Source organism: Echiichthys vipera (genome assembly GCF_963691815.1).
Source record: "Echiichthys vipera genome assembly, chromosome: 21".
Classification (NCBI taxonomy): Eukaryota; Metazoa; Chordata; class Actinopteri; order Perciformes; family Trachinidae; genus Echiichthys; species Echiichthys vipera.
This window is the reverse complement of record NC_139846.1, coordinates 23072806-23098829: the sequence shown is the minus strand read 5'-3', so window position 1 is coordinate 23098829 and position 26024 is coordinate 23072806. Positions and strand designations below refer to the sequence as shown.

The following is a 26024-nucleotide window of genomic DNA, read 5'->3' as shown; positions in this document are numbered from 1 at the left end:
ACACATGTACACAGAGAAGGTAGAGCTGCACAGAGCAGCCACATTTACCCATTCTGATGTCCTGTCCTCTGTAATCACAAGCATTTTCCTCAAGAGGGCGCTGCTGGCTAAATAAAAAAAGCCAGTGAAACATCAATTTTAGAAAAACTAAAAGTTGTTACAAGCTTGCAGATGCACTGTGAATGCGTTTTTCTGTAGCATTGCTGTTTAACCCTTTAAGTTTTCAAGTTTTTGCAACATAAAAATGGAAAAAATACAAATTAATTCTGCCTGAAACTCAAAGGTCTTAGTTTATTTTATGAGATATCATGTACAGACAAAAGAAGTACACGCTACTATTCCCCACACATTTACGTCCTGTGTGCAGCACTCTTTCCCTCTGCCACCTCCACCACAAAAAGTATCGAACCACACGTCCATTGTTAATTGTGAGACTGATTAAACATACATGTCATCTCTATTGTTTAAAATTTAGATAAAGACAATATATGTTAATGGTTTATGAAGTAAAATTGTATTTCACACCCCAAAATATGTCCCGGGTCTATTTGACCCTAGTGATCCCTGAGGGTCACAAAAGTGATGACCACACAGGAGTTAAAGGCTGTCTGAATGTGTGTGTATGCCAGTGCACCCCAAATATTTGTGTGTGGGCCATGTCAAAGTCCTAGCACGTAGGGCATGATGAGTAAGAAGGGGCCCCATACAATGAGTAGTCTAGGGGCCCATGACCACCTCGCCACTGCAAACAGCAATATCTATTTATTAAGTGCGATATTCAATTTTGTGCATCAAGTAAGGATGAACCCTGGGTGCCTCCCTGGGGAGGTGTTACAGGCACGTCCAGCTGGGAGGAGGCCTCGGGGAAGACCCAGGACCAGGTGGAGAGATTAGATCTCCACACTGGCCTGGGAACGCCTCAGGATCCCCCAGTTAGAGCTGGTTAATGTGGCCCGGGAAAGGGAAGTTTGGGGTCCCCTGATGGAGCTGACGGAAGCGGTTGACGATGAGATGAGATGAATATCAAATAAGTCAAGTCCTGTAGTACTGTTACTGACTTGTAGATCTAGTTCAATTAAAATCTTTATTATTTATTTTTTTTGCTCATATGGTGCATATACAGTACAGTATTATTCATTCATTCATCTTCAATCGCTTGTCCCTGTCAGGGTCGCTGGGGGGCTGGAGCCAATCCCAGCTGACATCGGGCGTGAGGCGGGGTCCACCCTGGACAGGACGCCAGTCTATCGCAGGACACATAGAGACAAACAGAGACAGACAACCATTCACACATACGGGCAATTAAGAGTCATCAATGAACCGAACACCTGCACGTCTTTGGACTGTGGGAGGAAACCGGAGAACCCGGAGAAAACCCACGCAGACACGGGGAGAACATGCAAACACACAGAAGGGGCCACAGCAGGGATTCGAACCGGGAACCCTCTCTCTAACCACCACAACACAGTGTCGTCCAGTACAGTATTACTGCCTGTACAATAATAATAGTCACAGCAAGTCCTCTAACAGTCGCCAGGGGGCAGCAACGTGCTCACGGTGCGTAGCCACTCTACCGGAAATGAGGAGTAGAAGAAGAATGTACCGTAGGGGGAGAAAGCTCCAGTACTATCGCCGCGTCAGATCATTAGCTAATAGTGAAAACACTGTAAAAAGACTGACAGTTCACCTCTCTTTCAACACCACGGGCCGGGGGAAGTTGTCAGTAATGTATAATAGTCCGTTCTTTACACTTTGAAGCCTCTCTCGCAGCGCTGATAATGCTGAAAATGAAGCTACCGATGCAAACGGCCGAGGAAGGAGGCGACGAAACAGCCGAGGACGATTCATTGGATCGGTCGGAGCACCAACATATTCCCAGGGCGGTACCTCCTTCGGTGTCCGACGGGCTGGATGAGTCGCCCGGGTCCGGTGTGCATCCATCCCAGCTGGACAAGGAGACCGTCTTCGAGTGGTTCGGCCTCCATCTGAACCCCGCTAAGCGGATCGAGTTCATGTGCGGGCTGCTTCATATGTGCCAACCACTGGAGCTCCGCTTTTTGGGATCATACTTGGAGGACCTGGCGAGGAAAGATTATCATGTTTTAAGAGAATTTGAGTTCCGGGCGAATAGTCCGAGTGATATGGGGGTGTTGACGGACGTGATCGACCCGGTGGTTCGGTCCAAACTCCTGGTGTGCCTGTCCCTCCTCGGGTCCGAAAGCAGGGAATGTGCTGGAATACTCTTTCGGATACTGAGCCATGTAGATCCGGCCTTGTTCTCCAAACATTACGACTACTCCCTTCCTCCATTCAGGGACCCCCACCACCACCACCACCCCCACCACTCGTCCCCCACTCCCTGTCAGGACACGAGTGTGCCCGGGCGGTCAGAGCAGACCTGCGGCTCCGACGCACACGACGTCGCGGTAGGACCCCTGGAGCAGTTAGCGCTGCTGTTCGCCATGGCCTCTCTCCACCCGGCTTTCCACTTCCACCAGCGGGAGATTGTCCGGGGGCAGCTGGACAAAATAGAGCTGGCCATAGCGGAGGAGAGGCGGCGGAGGCAGCTGAGAATAAACGCCCAGATCCTAACGGTAACGAGCAACCGTTACATGCTAAGCTAGCTCGAAGCTAGCTCAGACTAAAAGGGAGCTGTGTGACGGATATAATGAACTTTAGCTTTAATATATGTAACGTTAAAGCTTTGTTAATAATGTTACATTACTTTATTACATTAGTGGTTAAAAAGTTATTTCGCATTTTCTACCATAAGAAGCTAAAATAGTTAGTTTAGCTAAAGTTCAGCAGGTGGTTTCAACAGGGTGCACGGTTCTTGCCCCAGTGTTATATTGCTATGACTGTTGCTTTTATTTGGTTATTTATTCATTATTATTATCATAAACGTTATTTGCATGTTTTCACAAATTTAATACAATAATTGCAGAACATTTCGGCATCAAACTTGACAAAGAAAACGCATATTTAAGGCAATAACTTCTCCTTTAAGTGAACTTAAATTGTAATGACATAACATAAGTAAGCTTAGGAAGAGAGAGTACTTCAATACACAACATAATTAAACCACAATCATTTATTATGTTGTGTATTTCAGTACTCTGTTTTCCTTAAGCTTACTTATGTTATGTCATTAAAATGTAAGATTGTAAAGTTCACTTTAAGGAGAAGTTATTGCCTTATATATGTGGTTTTTTGTCATGTGTGATGCCAAAACGTTCTACAGTTATTGTATTATATTATATATAAGTTCAATAATAATAATAATAAATAAATAGAAAATAAAACTATAAATAAAGCTAAAATAGATACATACTAAGAAATTAAATTGAAAAAATGGGCTATATTATTACATTTCCTTAAACAATATTGTAATATATCAGCAGTATAAGTAGATTTCTTATTATTAATCATTTTAATAGACTTTAAATAATTTTGAAATTCCATTTTGAAGGGATTAAAGTTTGGTCCAGATTTCGAGAGTTTAGTTTTATGGATATTACATTTTTCCTTGTATAATTAATAAGTTGACAAGCAACTATTGTTTTGTTTTTGTTTCTTTAGCAGGTAACGACATCTTCTGCCTCCGTTTAATCAAGTTATTGTACTGAATGTTACTTGTTTATTGTTTCTTATTGTTATTATTTGATGCTCTGCACAACAGGGGTTTTCAAGGTGTTATTAAAGGCCAGGACCCCTTATCTGCAAGAGAGACGAAGCAGGGACCCCCCTACGACAAATATTATATTATACTGAATTACATATTAACATGGGCCTAACATGTAGGGCGGCCTGAAGCCTGTACACAGCTTTTCATGGTGCATACAATACTAAGATATTACCAAGATCATTTAAATCCCATGTTAATGTTAAACATACATTTGAAAGGCACACAGCTCAACTGTAACTGTGCACGGCCACCGTAATGTCGACCTTGCCTATAAGTCAGTAAGCTTCCCATCAAGGGTGTGTAAATGTATTTATTTAATTATTCACCAATGTATATTTGCTGATAATTCTCTGCATCCATGTCAATATATATTTCCAAACATATCTTTAAAGGAAAAGACGTCGGAAAGACCTGTTGAGGATCTCTGCCGTACAGGGAAAGCCATTAACAAGCTTACTGGATGCTAAGCGCCGCGTCTATTAAAGCTACATCCATGAAATGCCAGTCAGTGTTATAATGTGTAATTAGCGTTACCGAACCGTCTGTAACTCCAGACTGTCTGCCTCAGCCGGTGTGTGCTCACACTCCTGCAGCAGGAGTTGGATAAAGTAACGTAAATCATATGTGTGTTATGTGTTATCACTGCAACAAACAGGACAGCAGGTGATTATACTAATTACTTTGTGCTTCAGTGCGTTGCAGTAGACATTGTCGCCCAGGTAAATATGGCGTGGTGCTCGGTACATTGGATGAATTAGTAATAATGTTAACGGCCAAGGTTATCAGCTATACCGATGTCTTAAATTACAAGACTGAGCTGTTGCCTACTTTTCACACAGCGGTTTGTTTGTTTTTTAGTTATTTCATTGATTCATTTGTAATTTACCATCACAGCTTTTGATAAACAAACAACTTAATGAACTATTATAAACATGATGAGATTGAGATTCAAGATTCAAGAAGCTTTATTTATCCCGAGGGAAATGATTGTGCAACAGTTTCAATACTAAGGTGTGAAAGGATCAGAGTGACAATAAGCATAAAAACATAAATCAAACAATAACTTAGTGTGACAGAGTGCAACAGACATTGTGGTTAAACGTTGGTTTATACGATATACAACAATACGCAGCGCGCAGTTTAGCAGCATGTTGGAATAAAATAAGTACAAACTAAATAAGTGATGAAGGTGCCAAACAATATGAGCATATGTGATAAACCTTGGGTGGGGCAAGTACCTTAAAGCACGGGGCAAGATACGTACGGACAGTGTGAGTGGCCCTAAGATGTTCTTGATGGCTCTTTTCCTGTGCAGTCCGCAAATCCCCAAGAGTCCTAGGACCCGGTGTAGAGACTTACCTGCGAAGCCCCTGCAGCCCACTTCAAAAGGCGCACAGTGGGCCTTCCACCCGTTCCCTGACACTTAGCTACCAGCTCAGTGTACTTGGCCCTCTTCCTTTCCTGTGCTTCCTCCATTCGAAAAATGACCTCCAACACTAAATTCTGGGAAAACCAAAACAAACCCCTAATCCTAAAAGCTGTGAAATGCACTGAAGTCATGCTGTCAAAATTGTAAGGAGCCAGGAACTAACTTAATGTTTTTTTGGTTTCCAGGAGCTGCCGAGTCAGAAGGCAGACTACCTGCCCTCCCCAGCACTGGGTTTGGGGGAATGTACCGCCTCCCATCCTCCTTGCCAGAGCCGCCGCTCCAGCCGCTGGGCAACACAAAGAGAAGGTGAGAATAACAGCCATTAATTTGCCCCGGCTGCAGCTTCAGCCAGGAACTGGGCTGTGTTTTGATTTGTGGGTTTCGTCATTGTTCGCTTTCGTTTACTCTGTCAAAGCAGTGAACTGTTTACAGTGTGCACTTGACAAATACCTGTCAAACTAACAGGTTTCTTCCGTAATGCTTTGTCACTACAGCTCAAATGATGTAATCTTGCCACAGCGTACAGTAAAGCCCCCTTCAAAATTTCTGCACGTCTTAAATATGTTTTTAAGCAGTAAGTTGTCTGGACACTTACAAGTACTGACTGATTCCTAGTGAGAGCTATAATAACTTGTATAGGCTTGTTTTTCTAAGTCCAAATAGAATAAAAAACATCTCTTTTGTCCTGCTAAACTTGTATCATAGTAGTTTTATGTGATTATTGCTCTGTGTTGTTGCAGCAGTGCATATAGAGGGCATTGTGCTCAGGGGCATCTCTCGGACCAGAATAGACAAGGAATACAACTTTGAGGTAGGTAAAAACACTGTGCACACACACACACACACACACACACACACACACACACACACACACACACACACACACACACACACACACACACACACACACACACACACATACTCACACTCCAAACAGTTTGCTTGATGGTGGAGTGTAATAGCTTGGTGAAAAGCCAATAAAATACACTTTCAAACACTCCACATCAGTGGCTTTTTACCATGGCTCTCTGGCATCGATGTACAGGAAGACAGTGATAAGTCCGCATGGTCTCTTTAGTCCAAAAACGGCAGAACTTCACTGCTCAGTTATAAATGTAAGACCCTTCCTCTGCAACATGGAGCAATGAGGTTAAATCCTAAATTTGTAGGTGACTATAAATATTAAACTTTACATCAAACACAAACGGATCACCATTTCCACACTTGCTCCTGTCCTTATTATAAAGTTAAAGTCCTTACAGTCTGTAAGAGGTGGTTAGTTATTAGACAAACACTATGGAAGTAAATCTGTGTCGTTTGAGTTTGAAATTAAAATGACACATTTCTAGCACTGAGTATTTATGTTTTGAGTTATGGACAAGGTTTTTTGTGCCTCTGAATTTAACTCTTTGAAATTTCAACAACTTATTTCCACCTCTGTGCTCATAAGTGCTCATAAGTTCAGAATCAAAATTGAACATGAAGTGGCTCTCTGAAAGATGTTTGTTACTCTTGTTATTTACATCTGCGGTGCACTGTGCTGGTAATACCAGTGCCAGCCTGGAAGTTAGGCTTTTTAAAAAAATCTTCAATAGTGTAGTGTGGTCTATCTTCTCTTGACTATCTATACTCAGTTTATAACGCCCCTGCTAAATCTTTTCTGTACGGCTGATAGTGTGGTGACTGTGCATGTTCTACATGTGTCCATATTGTTACAGGCAGTCTGTGGGTTAGATGTGGTGTGCACATCCTGGCAAACTTTCTTTACTTTTGCTCCTTTTGGTCATTGCACCAGGCTAATCCCAAGCTCTTATTCCATAGTGAGTCTGTCTCATCACTGTTTTTCATTGTGATCAAAGTTACAACAAACATAAAAAAAACACCTTACAAAATACATACAAAACAAAATCAGTACAGACAAAAATTAAGAAGACAAGAAAGGTGAAATATAAACCCTGTGGAGTTCCCTCCCTCCCCGTTCCTTGGGTCTCGATTTCACATAAAGACGATAAGCAGGGAACGCAAAATTCACATTTCCAGAGAAAGATCCTTCACTTTTCCTTAAATCAATTCCCATGACGAGATGGTGACAGCTGTAGCACCATGCACTCTCGCCACTGACAGCTCCACGCCACTGACAGCTCCACACCATGCACTCTCGCCACTGACAGCTCCACGCCACTGACAGCTCCACGCCACTGACAGCTCCACACCATGCACTCTCGCCACTGACAGCTCCGCGCCACTGACAGCTCCACACCATGCACTCTCGCCACTGACAGCTCCGCGCCACTGACAGCTCCACACCATGCACTCTCGCCACTGACAGCTCCGCGCCACTGACAGCTCCATGCCAATGATATCGACATTTGTGTTAATCATCTGGATTTTTGTGACTGCGTGAGGGGGTTCCCAGCTCAAGGCTAGCATCTTTCTGGTCGCAGTGATGCCTGTTTTAAAGAATGTGTGTATGTATGCCTGTTAATTTAAATGAGGTTGTATCATCCAGGAGCAGCAGAGCAGGAGAGCATGGCACAGTTACACCCAGTACATCAGATAGAACCGCACAAACCTCACCCCATCAGTGCATTCCCAATAGATATAAATAAAAGAACCTGCAAGACCTGCTGTGCATGATGTGCAGTTATCTCATCACTGGTAATGAGCTTGTTCCTTTAAGAATGCGGTCTTTGGCTCAAAGGTAGAGCGGGCCGGGCGTGTGAATGTGGCGTGAATGGTTAGATTAGATTAGATGGTATGTAGATGTCCACTGCCGTCAGTGTGAATGTCTGTGTGAACGGGTGGATGTGACAAGCACTGTGAAAGCGCCTTGAGTAGTCAGAAGACTAGAAAGGAGCTATATAATTACAAGTCCATTTACCATTTAAGAATGGATGTTTTTCAAACGCGGATTCACAGTAACAAAAAGGACTATTAAGTGCTCAATTCAAGAAAGAGAAAAAAAGGGTAAGACAGATGGAGAGGAGAAACTGTCCTGTTGGCTTGACTGAGCTTCGACAATCAAGCCAACAGTGAGACGCTCTCACTCGCCATCTGTTTCTACTGCTCCGAACCACTGATGCACACACACAGACACGCACACACAGTAACACATGTACTACCCATGAGCTGTAATAGGCATGTGTCATTTCCTCATGTAGCATAATTAATATATGTTAGCTATAGACGCGGATACTTTTTATTAATAAAGACGACCAAATTAGGCTGCTGGTTGTGGTGGGAGGGAGTAAATGGCTATCTGTCGTCTTTTTGGGCCCGTTAAGTACATGAACAGATTCATAATGTTGTGTTTCCTGCTGCTCTATCATGAAAAATGGGGATTTCCAGGTCAGGGTGCCAGTACTCCTCACCAATACTCACCGTTTCCGGTTCCTGAACAATCACGTTTTTTAATCAGGGCTCGACCTCGATAGTCGACTGTTCAGATATTCGTTTGTTGGGTAGGTTTTCAGTTTCTCGGTTTTAGGCTTCGGATATTGTTTTTTCTAACAGAACACACAAAAAAATAATGCCTTTAATTAAACAGAGAGGCAGGTGTTGCGTCAGTTCTTTAATTTCAGCTCAGTATGAGACTCTCTTTTACTGTCTTTCCCTCCTCTCCTCGCTGAGGCTAGGTGCAAAAGGGAGCTGCAGGAACGTCTCAGCAGTTTCCTTACTTGTTGCCCTCGCTACCAATATTAGATCATCTATTTCAACAATGTCAGTCTTAAAAAACACGTCTGCTAGTATTTATTCATATATGACATCCCCCACGGACGATGAGTCCTACTAAAGAAGCTACATGTTGCCTTACGTCTGTGTGTTGCCCACATTTCTCAGAATTATTGATATTTCCCTCTATGGTCTACATCTAATTACTCATTGAAGTGCTGTTCTTGATCCAGTAATCATGGTTTCTTATATAACTGAGCTACACAATACTTAGTCTGTAGTCTAATACCATACTGTACCAAATACCACAGTTGCACTAACCGTGGTTGTATGCTCATTAAAGCGTATTGAAATACTTGGCCCGATTAAAATGCGCAAAACCAGTTCAGTGTAGGTAAGATAGAGTACACTCGCTAAAGCCTAACTGAGCACAGCTTTCTTATAAATACAGCCTGCGTCATGTCACTTGTGATACTCTTTATAAATGTATCTGGTGTTAAGACGAGGGACGAAATAACAGTATTTCAGAATAAATCAAGTATTTATAGTTTGTTCTCTTATTTTGATCTCCAGTGTAAATCACTCACAACAACATAAAAAACACGGCGGTAACATGGGCATCACACTATTATTCCAGTGTTTTTATAAATGATTAAACTCTGTAGGGCTCTGGCAGCATAATATACAGCTAGCATAACTGAACGTACATGAGGTGGATGGGGAAACGGGAGAGTTGAGAGCTCCACCTTCAAAAACGGTGCTTTTATCCGCCTGAATATTCTGCACTTTTAGACGTTTTACCTCTTTTACGTGCAAAAATCTGGTTGCACTGCAATGAGCATCGCTATTTGCGTCAGTTTTGGTGAAGTCAAGCCAAACTTTGGACCGCTTGGTTCTCTCCACCATCGCTCTATCGCTGTGTGTGTGAGAGTGACACACATGCAGTGAGTGAGCACCCTGCACAGGAGGACGGCGAGGACCGTTAAGCAGAACCAATAACCTCAGAGCCTATCGATACTACGGCCTTTCAAAATCTTCTCCCGGGCAAATTTAGAACCAGGTTTCAGTGCCCATCCCTGATCCCCCCAGTTGCATATTGCGTCATAACCATTACATGCCTTCAGCGCTCTAAGGGTGTAACTAATGCCATATCTATATGATCATAGATGGAGAGGAGAAGGGATGTTTGTGTAGACTTTGACGGTGGGGAATTGACCTGCTCCCTCTTCTTTCTTTTTCCAAAGTACTGATTCCACTAACTTGTCACTCGGTGTTATGAGCTGTATGTCAACACTTAACCACCGAAAATACATCCCTTAAATTAATGATGGTGTCCTGTCTTTTTGGGTGTGCACTTGCATGAACGTGTGCTCACAGTGTACCATCAAATGCTGCCATAGCCCCATTTCCTTTTTGGTGTTGTCAGATTTCTCATTGGAGAATTTCCTTTCCTGTGTTTCAGGTGAAGTGGTCAGACTCTTCTTCTAGCAGTGTGACCAAAACCCACCTGGAGCTGGAGAATTTCCTTCTTAAGGTACCTACTTTTGTTACTGTCACTCCTCACTCCTCATCCATTCAGTGCGATGACAAATTGCCTCAGTTATGGGTGTTCTAACCAGTCTAACCACAGCTCCTTTTTAACTTTGCCACTCAAACTAGGATTATTCAGGATTCGTGCTGCTGTTTATTTACACATGCAGTTCCAAAATGTTAAGTTAAAACAATTCTTTCCTTTCCGGCATGTCGCACTAGCCTTGTGAGACCATCCTGATCTGGCAAGCTTTATTGTATTTTACTCTCAGATCAACGACTGAACCAATCAGCGCTGGTTTCGAGAAGCGACTGTCTATCGAGCAAGCCGCTCGCTTACTCTTTTTTCTCTAGATCCTTCTGTTGAATATGGACCGGGCTCCTGAAATTGGGCCTTTGATCCGTAAATTCACGTTACACAAACGGCAAATATCCTTTATTGACATGTTGTTTACTTGCTGAGCTTTGCCTCCACGCTGTTAGCACGTGAAATGCCTCGTTGATCTGATTGGTTGATTTGGCCCGTATGTTGGTGATAGACAGATGGTTTATCCAATCAGCAACCAGTATTTTCGCCGCTTCCCAAAAGATCTCCAAACTAAAGTTCCCAGGCGGATATGCTGAGCAAATGAGAATCAATCCATCTGGCGGAGAAAGGTTAATGTCGCACAGCAAAACTCCGCCTCACTCCAAAGGCGTGGGACTCTCAAGCATTGACAACCGTAGGAACCTGGAAGGGACGCTGCCACGATGACAGACAGGAAGCTCAGCAGATTGTTCAGACTTTGATCAGAAATATATGAGTATTAAGTATTGACAAGTTTCTACACCTGGTGGATTTCTTTTACATTTTACTGTGCCATACGCTTATTAGCTTAGGAGCATTTTATGATTACAAAATAAAAGTGTAAAAATGCCAGAAAGGAGAGAGGAGAAGAACTTCTTTCATAAAAAGGACACGAAAGAAATAATCACATGAATCTTCGGTGCAGGGATCTATGGACAGAACCCTTTCTTCATAAATTTCTTTTTTAAATCTCTGTCCCTCCGTTTTAATAATCTGGCTACACAGATCGACTATATTAGTATTTATCCATCACCTCCAGCAGTTTGAGGTACAGTATGAGGGATTGTCCGTGTTTGAGTTTGAGTGATCGGCCCAAGTGCAGAGGGTAAGGCTCGATATGCCGACACATTCTTTGGCTCAAGCTGAATTGCATTGATTTGAAAGGTTTACAAGGAAATGACTTCTGCTAGCCTACTCTAGCTGTAGTTGATGTTGATTGTGCAAACCGTGTATCCTGTCTGTTTTTTCCCCTGCAGCTCCCAAAGGATCAGTGCACTGAGTCTTTTGAGAAGAGCATCCTGAGGCTTCTGAGCCAGGGGGACCGAAGTGAGAGCAGGGAGGTGGAGAAGAACCTCAGGTATACACCTACAGTAGTGTGTCAACTAAGGAGGATATTGCAAGAATGACACCACAATAGTAATATTTTTGTATCAATGTGGCTTCAGTGTGTGAAGAGTGTTCTCAAAACTGACTATGTTGTTAAAATGTTTGGGTTATTTCTAGTGAGTTCATTTATTTTAACAAACAAAAACAACGCTGAACAAACATGACTTTTAAGGTGAGCTTCAGCGGCCACTCATCCTTTTATGTCAGACGCGTTCATAGCTAGATAGAGGTAAAATAAGTCTTTCAGCTTTCGGTTCAATCAGCAAAACCTTGTTTAAAAGTTGTTTGCTGTTCTCTCTGGCATCCACGCCATCTAAGATGACGCAAAAACATTGCAAACTGCAGCCTTGACCGAGGATAACCCAAAGTCCCCACTATGATCTTTTCATTAAGTTGAGTTCTCCAAGGAGAAGATGTCAACATCTGTCTTCTTTTACCCCCAAAACTTTGCTTTTTCTGAGTCATTTCCTGTTTGTATTAAACCCATTAAATACATTTTTAGAAGAGAACTAACACTCGTGCTTTCTGGCATCTTGAAGCAGTCGGTAGAATCCGAGCATCATCATTATCACCTAGAATAACCTAAATCAATTAAACATCTACTGCTGCGATTACAGAATATACCCATGTGAGTGAGCTACTGGTTCTCACAACGTGACTTACTGTGATTGAAAAAGATCTGCAGCCAGTTAGTGGTACCCATGCAAATATTCTATATTGGTTGGGAGTTTGTGAACAGCAGCGTTGCCAAGTAAACACAGGATGAGAAGCGCAAATGACTTTTAATCTTCAAAGTCTGGCACAGTAGACCGAGCCCTGACTCCCAGAGGGATTTTCTGACACAAATTGGGGCTATTCGGCTCCAAAGGCTTTAAAGCACGCATGCCTCCATGAGCTTTGTGTCACAGCCACTGCTGCCGCACCAACTGCTGATTGGCGAGCAGGCCAAATCAGCGGGCTAGACTACAATAACTTCCTGTTTTGTTCGGAACAACAGCGTGTGCGTGTCCCTTTTCCCCTCGTGTAGTGTATTTGCCTCATGTCTCTTCCTCCACGGCCCTCAGGGGAGATCTCTGCTCGAGAGAACAGCTGCACTCAGATTATATGATTGTGTCCTTTAAATACGTCCCAACGTCATTTCCAACCATTTGTATGGAGGTTGGGTGAGTGATTTTCTAAGCCGACCAGCCACACACACACACACACACACACACACACACACACTCACACTCACACTCACACTCACACACACTCACACTCACATTCACACACACACTCACGCTCACACACATGCACACACACGCACGCACACACACACACACACTCATCATGTCCATCAGTTTTGTTTTGTGTGAAGTGAAACTGTGGAAAGTGAAACTTAAGTGAGCTCCAGTTTTCCATCAGTAGACCTGCCCACAACCCAGCTGTGTTACAATCATCCTTGTTTCTTGCTCATGCGTCCCTCTCAGCTTTAATGTGTCTGGGCTTAACGGGTGCCAGGGGAAAGCTTTTTACTGTAATATTTTAACTACAGTATGTTTGCATTACAGGATTATTCTACAGATCGGTGCAAGTTTGTCATTAAGAGCTAATTTGCGTGTACAGGAAAAGTATGTTGTATGTGATTTGATCATAACCAGACAAAACCCAGTACTGTGTAAAACATGTATAGATCATTTTAATGTAATTCCATTGCTAGGCAACAGCCTTGCTCCTTGTTGACCTCCTGTCAGCTGATGTCATTCACATTCACTGCAACAGGAAATAAACTGGGACACACACATTTAGGATATTTATGGTTACATCTTTAAAAAAGCTCTTCATGTCCATTGTTCACTCTGGATTTTTTTTTTTAAGTATTAAAATGTGGCTTTTTATAAAGTGATCCTTAGGATGCCTTCCTCCAAATCATATATATACTGTATATAGAAAGCATTTCCCCTCAAATGTCTTAGGGCGCACTCACACTGTCCATCCGTACCGTGCCCAAACAGGTTTTACTGGTAAAGTCTAGTTCGTTTGACCAGTGTGAGTGCAACCGTACCGCGCCTACTTGGTGGGCTTTTGTAAAGCAGGTTTACACATGTACGACCGTGCGGACGTGTACGAGCACAGGCACGAGGCCTACAGCAGCTCTGAGGTCATTTTATGTGCGCCTGTTGGGACATAGAAAAAAGAAGGAGGGACCATGCGCGGACATTTCAAACAATGGCGGTGAAAGGTTCACGTTGGTGTGATGCGGAGGTGGAGTGGAGTGTTACGGCGTGTTGACGTATAGGCAGCAAGAAGCATTCTCCGAGGCCCAGGTAGTGTGAGTACAAACGGGCCTGGAGGGGGGGACAAGGACCCTAAAGCACGGGGAACGGTACGGACGGACAGTGTGAGTGCGCCCTCAGATACAGTATGTGCTGTCAGACCCTTGCTTTGATAACTTGTGTGGAAGTGACAAGGAAAATATATGTATAAGTATGTCTAAGCTTTGCTCAGCTGCGAACCACAAATGCTAGTAGTTATTCTCTCTCACTCTGCATCATGTATTAATTCAGTCATGTTCTTCTCTGTGTCTGTCTCGTCCCCTATGTCTCTGTCCGCCTTTAGGGAAAGGTTCCTGTCTGCTCCTCCAGTCTTCAGACAGACTAGAAAGGTCTGCAGCTTCTTCAATTGTGACTCCAGTTACTCTACAAAACCCACTTGCTGCAGATGTGAGTACCGTGAAGTTGTAATCATTTTTCCCCCCTTTCAAATTTGGCTTTTTTGCAACGTATGTTTAGCGTTAAAGCAGGTCTTGACACAAAGTCTGCAGGATGAAGCAGATTTGGGTTGTTCAGTTGTCTTTAAAAGTGTCACAAGGATTCAAGGATTACAACGTAATCTTTTTCTTTATAGGCAACTGCCAGCTGGGTAAAGCCTACCAAGGAGACTGTTCTGATGCTTCCAGTCAGGAGGAAGGTGAGAGGGACTTTATTGTTATTCTGTGGGAAGTAGAAGTGGCAGTGAGAGAGCAGCAAAGAGGACAAAAGAAATGCACAAGAGCATGTATAATGAGTGAATGAGGCCTGATTGTGCGCACAAAGCAAGGGAACAGCCCACTAACCAGGGCCGCAGCTGCAGCTACACACAGCACTGTGAAAAAGTATTTGTCTTCTGTTCTTTTTTTGTCACACTTAAATGCTTCAGATCACAAAACAAAATTAATATCCGACAAAGATAACCTGAGTAAATACAAAATACAGATTTTAAATGAAACCAACCTGGCCCTATGTGAAAAAGGAGTTGTTGTTAAATCATGAATGAACAGTGTTAAACAAAGTCATTGACATCTATCAGTCTGGAAATGCGTCCAAAGCCATTTCTAAGGCGTTGGGACTCCAGTGAACCACAGTGAGAGCCGTTATCCACAAATGGAGAAAACAAGGAACAGTGGTGATCTTTCCCAGGAGCTGCTGACCGACCAAAATGGCTCCAAGAGCGCATCGACGACTCATCCAGGAGGTGACAAAAGAACCCAGGAGAACATCTTAGGGCGCACTCACACTGTCCGTCCGTCCTGTCCCCCGTGCCCCGTGCCCCGTGCTTTGGGGTACTTGTCCCCCCCTCCAGGCCCGTTTGTACTCAAACTACCTGGGGGCAAATACTTTTTCACATAATAGAAGAAATCATCATTTAAAAACTGCTTTTTGTTTTTACTCTGGTTACCTTTGTCTGATATTAAAATTCCTTTAATGATGTGAAACATGTAAGTGTGAACAGGAGAAATCTGTAAGAGGGCAAATACTTTCTCACAGCACTGTAGTAAACATGAAAAGCTACCTACCGTTTATTTTAGGAGGTCGTTTGGAAAAGGCTGAGTCTGTTTCAAATCCTCATATTTCACAGCTATATTTGCCCGATCACGTGCTCGGCTGAGTTGAACCCGAGCAACAGTAACCATAGCCCCTGACCCGCCTCATACTTCCATCAGGATTATTAGTTTTAGAAGATCTTGTGTGTGTGAGATTAATGTTTTCCTGTTTTAAACAAACGCGTCTCTTTAACCTCAGAATCAGAAATACTTCAATAATCCCAGAGGGAAAGTGTTTTCGTTTCAAACTCCAGCTATACAAACAACAATATTATACAGATAACATAGATTTGTAAAAAGAGAAGTATGTAACATAACAGTGTTACAATAGTAACATATACAGATCACATGTACTGCAATAATGTGCAAAGAACAGTTAATGATTGACTGCATATTACAGAGAGGGGGTGACAGACTCTCCTATGGATGCATTGTATAGTTTAATGACCACAGGCAGACCTGAAGGAAATTTGGCATTAGAAAAATCATACAAATGTCTTTTAACGTGTACAGCGCTGCATGCAACGGGGCAAAGCAGAGTCAAAGGGACTCGGTGCAGTGAGATACAAAGACAAAGGGCTAAAAATATCAATCACTGTGTTGTTTTTGATGTATAGACACGGATCATCATGAATAGTTTTAAATGTTCCCAACAGAGAACAACAGAGAGAAATCAAAGGCCTGAAACCAAAAGGCTACATCCACACTCTCATGTGTTTGTTGACAATAACACATCTTTTGCTGCCTTAACGCCTCGTGTCCGCACAACTCCGGCGTTCCTGAGCCTCTAAAATGGAAACTCTTTAACATTAGAATCAATAGGAAAGGGTTAACGAGAAATCTTTGCCTTCATTTGAAAGGATATCTCTGTTTTCTTTGTCATTCATTTGCATTTCTTTGTAGTAAGATTCAGTATCCATGTAATGCCTCACTCTGCTGCTTCGACTATACTGAAGTATAGTGTAGTATTTCTCGTGTAAGGGCTTCATTGGGCTTTGGGTTCTAGCAAGGGCTTAGCATTAGCATTGCTAATTTCATTCATTTCTATATCCTCAAATGTCTGTTTGTATATTTTATATCTTCAGATTTGTCACTGTTCATCACAAAGTCATTCCTTGTGGATTTCATTTCCCTGTCACAGTGAGAAACCATGTCAAAAGCATTTACTTGACTTGACTTTTGAATATTTATTCAACTGTGGGTGTAATGGCGGTTTCTTATCTCTGTCAGATTTAGAGTCGTACGCTCAGGGACACAAGAAAAAGCATGGGACCAAGAGTCCATGTCAAAGGTGAGTAGACTGCCTGTGGTCTGACGTGGGCCTCTGAAATGGTTTCATCTTCACTAAATAATAATTGAATACTGTACTTTGTTCATCTATCAGGAGCTAATGAGTAAGAATCCAGACAAAGGTGTTTATGCACATTTCCAATAGATCTTAAAACATATATTTGTATAGATGGATGTATGAAAACATATTGATAACAGCATTAAATGTGAGCAAATGAGCTCAGAAATGATGTCATACACACCTGAAGGGAAAACACCTGCAGCATGTTCCTCTCTTCTCCACCAGTCACTCTAGTGCCAAGGGCTCCCAGGGGGATAATCGGAGGGGGGGCCACGCTGCAGAGCTCAACGGTCCGGCAGAGAGGAGCAAGAGCTGTACACTGAGGAGCAGCCAGGACGCTGAACAGGTGAGGGTTGTGGTAGGGTCGGGTACCGAACCTTTGACTTTTAAGCCGACCGATTCACGTCAAATACAAAAATTTTGGTACCTGATGCCCCCTTTTCGACCAAGAGGTTTTGAGGGCCGGTTCAGAGCCGGTGCCTCATCTTGAACCAGTTCTTCCTGTTTAGATGCCAAAGACTCGGCTCTCGGACAGGAAAACTGGTTCCAGAGCGGCACCAACTCTTTGCCGGTCTTGAATCGGCAAAACGAAGTCTTGCACTCCTTAAAAATAAGATTTACGCACATTTACATGAACTGATGAAGCCTCTTGGATGAGAGGTGAAACGTCTTCCCAGACAAATAACCAAGTCCAGTTGCTTTTGACGTAAATTGCTTTGGGGGTTAAGAAACAAACGTACACACAAACGTTACAAATGTACACAACAATAAAAAGGAACAAGCTCAATAATGAATCATAAGAAATTGATCATTTTTAGGGGTTTGTTTGTCGGTGTGTTGGGGTGAAGGCCGTGCTGCGTCAAGATGTTTAGTTTTCTCTCATGTAACAGCAGCAGTGTAATGATTAACTCAACTGTAAAGCTCAGCACCACCGTTCACAGGTAAAGACAATTCCTTGAACACTAGTTAATCATTACAGCTTGCAGTTACATGAAGGCCTGTAGGACACATAGCCGTTCCTTAGTGTGACTAAGACATGTACGTGTGTGTGTGTGTGTGTGTGTAAGAGAGAGAGAAGTGTTTAGTTGGATATGTCACACTCGGCCACGTGAATGGGAGTACTCCCCGCTAATCTCACTGATATAGGTCAAGACTCTGCGCGTGTGTGTGTGTGTGTGTGAGAGAGAGAAAGAGGCAGCTGACGAAGCACACACCCCCCTCCCCTCCCCTCCCTCACTCTCTCTCTCTCTTCCCTGTCACAATAGAGGCTTAATATATTGCAAATGACTTCCTGTTGTACTGGACGTTGCTACCCCACATTTGTTTGTTGTTCCAAATGTTAGAAGTTCTCCATGGGATTGTTTCTGAGAAGGTCAAATACTTTTTTTGTAAACACATAATGTGAAAAACAGAACAGTTCATTCATCTGGGTTTTTCCAGAATGCAGCAATGTTATATTTGGAATGAAGATAAGAGCGTACTAACTCTTTTTAAGTCAGTCAGTGGCTTTATATCCAGTGCTTTGAGTGGGCCGCTACGCACTAACCCCACTTCTACATTTTACCTCCTGGCGTATCAGGATTTTTCCTTCGTATAGCGACTTCTCACAAGCTCCCAGAATGCTTTCCATTGCTCTACGTATCTGTATCTCAGCGATTCATGGCGGTTAAACTACATTACCCAGGGTGCACTACGTCACTGCAGCCAACTGCAACGCTAACAATAACTTCCTTCAAGATGAATGGCCGCACTATTGGTCAAAGGATCAAGTAAAAAAATGAGCATTATCTTTGAGTCTCTTATTTACTGTAGAAATTCAAAAGGTAGTACTTAATGATTTGCCTGTGTCACACATGCAAACAGGTGATTAAGGGAATACTGTCATTTATGTTTTTGAAGCAATGCTATATACAGAATGAATATAAAACAATATGTGCACCAGCCATCACCTTATTGTGTTGGAGAGGTTTGTACGTCCCCGTGAACCTGAGGGCTGTGTTGTCTGGAGTCTAGTGCTCCTGGTAGAGTCTCCCATGATAGAGTTGTCTCAGGCGAGGGGCCGGACTAAGAATGGTTCACAAAGACTCTATGGACAAACGAGAAAAAGGAAGAGAGACCCTGCCCGGAGGAAGCCTGGTGGCTGGGTTTGCCTTGGAGCCCGGCCGGGAGCAGCCCGAAAAAATTACGTGGCACCTCCCTCGTCTTCTGATTAATGTGGCCCGGGAGGGGACGTTTGTGGTCCCCTGTTAGAGCTGCTGCCCCCCGTGACCCGACCCCGGATAAGCGGTTGAAGATGAGATGAGATGTGCAACACACTTTCCATCTAGAATCTTTGATAACAGGAAGTTATAGTCCCACAAACAACAATAACCTGTCCCTCTGTCCTCCTCACAGAGTGTGATGGTAACAGCTCAGTGGTGGCAAGAATCAACCACCTCTTAGAGGAGTTCTCCGTTGAAAAGTCACATTATGGGCTTTATTAGCGTTATGGTCCTCAATTAATTAAGTTCTTTGTCGACGATCACTCATTATTAACCACTAATTTATTAGTTGATTTAATCTACAGATCAGTTAGAGCACAACTTTAAATGTTGTGTTTACCAGAGATGTATGTTCATGATATTAAGTCATTCAGCATGAAATGACTTAAACTGCTGCTCCTACCTGTTAACATGGCAACTAAAAAAAGCTCTGGTAATGGTGCTACCAGGAGTTTGGTGACTCGGGTGTTCATGGTTTTGGTTAAAGCGTGTGGAGCTGTTCTGACTCGCTGTCCTCCTCCTCCTCACAGCACCAGGACTCTGAGAAGAGAAGCCACCCAGGCACTAAAACAAAGAGCAGAGGCCTGCCCACAGACAGGTAGGTCAGCGACGGCTAATCGCATGTTTATGACTCCTCTGGTGACTCTGCAAGTATCAGTGTCAGAGGGTGAAACTGATAAGTCAAATATAAACAGAAAAAATTGCATAGGATGAGAGATGTCGTGCTTCCACTGTGTCACACGAAGCCATCAGTGGATTTTTACACTCATGTCTTTGCAGATGAGTGATTTGATCAAGTTTGGGATCTTTGACACAAGAGAGAGAGCGTAGTGTAACTCGTGTTAGTGGACTGTGGCAGCACTGACTCTACTCATCACAGACCACATCTGTGTTCTCTGTTACTGTATTTTTCTGTTAACATTACTCTGTCTTCTTGTGTCCCGTCTCCGTCTCCTTAGGGATAAGGGGAAGGGTGCTGCCTTTGTGGCCAACGGTAGGTTGGTACCAGCTCTGTCACCTCAGAGAAAAGGTGAGTGCCTGTTGTAATGCCTATAATAGAAGTCAGATGGTTGTGTATGGTTGTGTTTAACCTAACATTAAATGTTTATACCCCTGGCTAAGTCTCTAAACGTCTGTCAAAATGAATCATTTGCATCATGTTCAAATGTTTCAACCAATATTGGGGTGATTTTGCCTCCAAGAGGCAGCGCCAGGTTAATTACACAATGCCGTGTACATATGCCAACGTCAACTGTAGTGCGTACAGCACTGCATGCTCAACCACTATTACTTTAAAAACACTTAGTGCCTGATTGCTGTAATTTGCATCAACTCTCCTTCTCATAGTTAAGTCAACATCACCATCATTATCTCTGATGTTCGACCTGCCAAAGGGACATAAATCCACAGAAGTCACTGAAAAATCCCTACTCTGAACTTCAGAACTTGCCTGAGGATCATGACGCTTTTTACGTTTTCTTCTGCCTGTATATGTGTGGGTAAAATGCAAATAGTTCAGCATACTTTTAATGCTGCTAGTTTGTCAAAATGTAAATGAATATAGTCATTAAAAATAGTACAAAACAAAACTCAGGGTTGCAGCCAAAGAAGCGGCCTCAGCAGACATTTAGCCTGCTAGATATTTGGAGCTCCCAGCACCGTGCGCGGCGCCAACTCCGATTTACCTCCGATCTGATCGGGGAGCTCCATAAGGTGAGAGGAATGTCAGGGCTAAAGTTTTGTAGTGGGCACTTGGTATTAGGCATTCACCGGGGATGCATGTAAAGGTAGATTTCAAACTAGTGTCACAAACTCAGCCAACGGTTGGATATGTTTAATACTTGGCTTGAAAACATTCATCTTTTCAGTGACGCGGAACACGGCTGTTGAGGCTGTTTCCGCTCCACTCAGCTCCATACCACTTTACGCAAAAGTAGCTCCACCCTAATGAAACAAACACAGGGACATACTTTCACAATGAGTGGATGCTCTGTAGCTGGATGTTTGGCAGCTCTTCAGCAGTTTAACACACACACACACACACACACACGTGTTGTTACAGATGGAGGTTCTGGTCCAGATACTTTCGGTGAGACATCGTCAGAAAGCTACAGCTCTCCATCGAGCCCTCAACACCGAGGACCAGAGAGCCTGGATAGTGAGGACGACAACAACAAAGGTAAAACACGCACACACACGTATGTACAGAGTTCACTTGAGGGATTAAAGTTTTTGTAGTGTGCTACATGCTTCTTGTGTGACGTTGACTGACCCTGTGCTGACCCGCTCTTGTTTTCCTGTAGATACAGATAGCCACTCTGATGACTCCAGCAAAGGTCTTGGCCCTGGCATGTTCTTCGCCAAGCAGACTGACCCAACTGTGCTGGGGGAGGTCTCCTCTATCCACCATCCGTCTTCCAGTAACCACCAGGCCCAGACGGAGCTGCTCTGCCCAGAGGCCATCACAGATTTCCCACCTCTCTCCTTCATGCGTTCTCTGCCCTATGTGCTCCCTAACGGGTCTGCTGACTCTCCACTTCCACTGGTCCCTCCTCCCAGTCAAGGCATCATCCCTGATGGGAAGCCCCCATCCGGGACCCTGAAGATGCAGTTGCCCCTGGTGCCTCCGGCTGTCCCGGGCCCTGGAATTGTGGGGGACCCAGAGAAGAGGGACATGCTCCCAACCTTTGGGATTCCTCCTATTGGCCTCCACCCTTCAGGAAGTCCTGCTGTGAGGCCTCTGGTTCACAGGTTCAAAACGATTTTGCCTCACAGCCAAGGTGGCACTGAAGGAGCTTTAGGTAGTGGTTGTAATCCCGCTGCCCCGCAGGCTTCACACCAGGCTCCTCTAAGAGCCATCAGCGCCATGTCTCCTGGCCCCATATCCTTCTCCTCTCCTCTTCAGCAGCCTCCGCCCTGCCAAGACCCGGCCAGCTCAGGCCTGGCCTCCCCTCTGCCACATGTGGAGCCTTCACATGCCAAGCACCCCGGCTTACCATCTGGCCTGCCTTCTGCCTACACCCTGCCCCCTGTCCCCACCTCTGTCATGCCTACAGTAGGAGCACCTGCAGCCCCTGGAATAGCTCCACCTCCTGGACATGTACAAGCAGTTGTTCCTCTAGCTGTGCCCACCCACACCCCTGGACCTGCCCCGAGCCCCAGCCCAGCGCTTACCCACAGCACAGCACACAGCGACTGTACATCCTACAGCAACAGCAGTGCTTCCTGTGGAAGCGCCCCTGTTGCCCCTAACAACCCTATCACTCTCCAGCAAACCCAGCAGCAACAATTGCCCCCCCAGCAGCCAACGCAACCACAACAGCAGCAGCAAACTATGGGCTGCGGGACTTGTGGTTGTCACAACAACTGCGGAGGCCGAGGCAGCGTCAGTAACAACAACAACAGCGTGAGCGGCGCCCCCGGCTGCCAAGCACCCTTATTCTTCTCCCACCAGATGGCAGCAGCAGCAGCACGGCAGGTGTTCAGCGTTCCACCCGCTCTCTTCCAGCTCACAAGCCTGTGCAGTAACAGTTACCTCACCCAGGCGCAGCCTCCTCACCAGGCCAACGGGGCTGCCACCATGCCCCCCTTCTTCCCCACTGGGCCACCTCCTGCGCACCCGTCCCCCTACGGCCCCCTCCACACTCACTCTCACAGCCACGCAGACGTGCCGTCACACATGTTGGGCAACCAGGCGGTAGCGGTGGCCGCCGCCGCAGCTGCAAACTACAACCTCCAGCAGCAGTTGGCGCCAGCATCGTTCTGCCAGCGCGTCTACCAGCACGTGTACCCAAATCCCCTGGGGATGCTGCCTGCTGCTACGCTGGGGGGAGGTGGAGTCAATAAGAAGAGCGGCAATGTGTCCTGTTATAATTGTGGTGTGAGTGGCCACTATGCTCAGGATTGCAACCAACCCTCCATAGACTCCACACAGCAAGGTAGTGTAGCTGCACGGAACAGAGAGAAACGGAGAACCCCTTAGTTATCCTTCCCCAGAACCCCAGCAGTCATTGATCAGAATACAACATTCAGCCCAGACTTTGATAAGTTGTTGAGCTGTTTAGTTTCAGTTCTGGTGGGTTACCTCCTTCAGTTTGGTTGGTCTAACCAGAAGAGAAGTTCTGCCACTGAACATTCAAATCGCACCCAAATAACAACACTAAAATGCTTCAGAACGCTAGTGTGGTGGGTCTATCTGAGACACCTGCATCGCAGTGTGGTCTGAGTCAGAATGTGAGTGTTCACACCTGGAATAAACACCAGGGAAGGAAAAACATGTCGGAGAGCAGACACGTTTGCCATACATAGCTATCGGCCTCTGGTTTGCATGTAGTTGGACAGAGTGAAATAACCGAACCACTAAAAATTAGAAGGACACTTGGAGAGCGCAGACCATGGCCTATTTCTAAATGATGTTCTTACTTGGCAGTGCTTCACACTTCCACCAAATTTCATGGGCCAGTAGTTTTTCCGTAATTCTACCGACAGACAAACCGACCCCATACATGACTTTCTTGGCGGAGCTAACAACAAGCAGTGGTTGTGCCCATAGTCTTGGTATGTTTTTGCCTCAGTTCTAGGAGGTGGCTCATAAAACCGGCTCACTCTTTGATTAACGAACTAACTCACAGACTCATTCATGCGCGATTGATAGGCTGCAGACTGATGCAAGGAAGAGGACTTTAGTTGTTGTCACCATCGGCAGTTTCCCCTGCCGACCTGCACCACCGAGAGATCTGTAGATGCGTCAGTGGCCTACAGGCAGTTAAAGTAATCATTGAATGGCTGAACACTGCAGTTTCGTGTGTGTTTCGAGGTTTTAACATTGCTTTTTTTTTTTTTTTTAAACAAACTGCAGCAGTTAACTGGGGCTGACGTAAATATGCAGATGTGTGCGGTCCAATGGGAGTCATGTCTCCTCTGCTGCTGCTGCTGTTGTTGTTGTTTAGCACTTGTAGGCTCCATGTAGGAAGTGACGGTTGGTCTATGTGGTAGCGTGTTCGCCCCGTCTCTACTCCACTGTGATCGGACGGCTCGGAAAAACAATGACATTGACGAGCGCAGCTCTTAATTTTCAGCTCTTGGCGACCAGAAAAAACCTCCGAACGTGCAGCACTCAAAGCAAAGTAGACACTCATCGCCTCATCACAGCTGCTCTTTGTAGCAGAATGTAAATACGTGACACTCCCTTTGCAAAAAAATACACCCACTGCCCTCAGGACAAAACAAAATGTTGGACACTAGGTAAAGTGTACCGAGTACACTGTGGACGAGTGAATTAATCTAGAGATAACGTACCTTTTCTTTTTTTAACAAGCATCGGTTGGTTGAAGAGTAGGTAGAATTTCAGTCGACCGAGATTTTCTTTGGTTGCCTACCGCCCCACTGATCACGCTCTTTGAACACAGGTGGCACACGTGCTAACATTGCAGACACTTTAGCCCCCTTTGGAGCTGCGTCACCCACTCCACGGGTGGCTCCTTTAAATCTTTGCTCTTGTAAAAAAAAAAAAAACATACTGTATGAAAACACTTCTGATAAAGTTTAAATCTCACCTTTGTGTTTGAGTGCAATGTCTTCTTTGCCTCATTTTGGTGCACCCGTCGTCATGGGTTCATCACTGCCGCCTGAGGCTGAAGGGAGGAAAACACCCACATTTCTTTTTCTAACACCGGCCACACGTCGCAGCAGTGCTTGAAAACAACCTTGGACTAGACACACAGGTGAACTACCCTCACAGAGCAGAGGTGCAACGGCTGGCAGAGTCTCAGTGTTAGTATGTAAAGGGACAGTTCACCCCACCTCCTACCTATAGTGCTATTTATCAATCTAGATGGTATCGTTGTGAGTTGCCCCGTGTTGGAGGTATCATCCTTCTCTTCGATACAACTTGAATAGATGACACTCGCCAAAAAGTACATTTGAAAAACTCAACAGCGGCGTCTCTTTCCGCAAATCTCACAAACAAACTTAAAAGGCACACCAAAACAATCTACACTGATTAATAGCACTATAGGTGAGAAGCAGTGAGTGCCAGGATAGTACAACACTAAGTTTGAACGAGGTGAATTCAGAACGTAACGCTGATGAGGCTCCAGGGAGCTTCATGAAGCATCAGTTGTATTTGTTGAGCCCACTTGATGGAGCTCTTGGTTTAAAGAGAAAGGCTGAATGAAATGGTAATTCAGTGTGATTCAACCCCTTGTTGAACAGAGCTCCATCTAGTGGACAGTAAGTAAAGGAAACGCTTTATGTAGCTTCATGTAGCCTCATTTGCCCGTCCCATCACTAGGTAACATGAACAAACACATGTGTAGGTCCTCCCTGACCCTCAGTAATGTTCTCTCTTATCCAACTGTGCGCTGATTGCATATCCTCTGTGTGTCTGGATGCATCTCTGTATGTGTGCATGTGTGTTGGTGTTGCAGGTGGCTTCCGGTTAAAGTACGCAGCCTCCCACATTTCAGAAGCACTCGACAGTGCCGACTGAGGAAGAGGAAAGGACGAAGAGGAGCCCCTCTGGTCTCGCTTCCACAGTCACGGTGGTCGATGCCTTCCCCAGGCACTGTGTGTGTGTGAGCACTGCTTCTGTATACTTCAGGAAAACAAAAAAACACTCTTAAACAGGAAGTGACCTGCCAAGGGCTCTGCGGACAAAGCCTGAGTACTCGTGCCTGAGAGAACCTTGTCCCCATGGAGATGACTCGCAGTCCCATGCGTGGCGACAGTCCGCGTGACCCCCGGTCCTTTCCCTTTTAGTTCGTCTTTGATATTTTTGCACTGAGGGTTGGAAACGATTAAC

At 44.6% G+C, this 26024-nt stretch overlaps 1 protein-coding gene across 2 annotated transcripts; it reads left to right on the top strand.

Moving 5' to 3' along the window:
• The first annotated feature begins 1619 nt into the window (after positions 1-1619).
• Positions 1620-25969, top strand: zcchc2 (zinc finger, CCHC domain containing 2). 2 transcript variants are annotated; one of them, XM_083936584.1, is made up of 14 exons: positions 1620-2594; positions 5300-5420; positions 5855-5925; positions 10249-10320; positions 11640-11740; positions 14368-14471; positions 14656-14718; positions 16841-16901; positions 17187-17307; positions 19753-19820; positions 20182-20252; positions 21285-21401; positions 21526-23102; positions 25651-25969. In XM_083936584.1, the coding sequence occupies exons 1-14, from the start codon at positions 1779-1781 to the stop codon at positions 25663-25665; spliced, it is 3378 nt and encodes a 1125-aa protein (XP_083792710.1). In that variant the 5' UTR covers positions 1620-1778; the 3' UTR covers positions 25666-25969. The 2 variants fall into 2 exon arrangements, with proteins under 2 accessions (XP_083792710.1, XP_083792709.1); XM_083936583.1 differs by having other exon boundaries at positions 21526-23160.
• Positions 25970-26024: the final 55 nt, after the last annotated feature.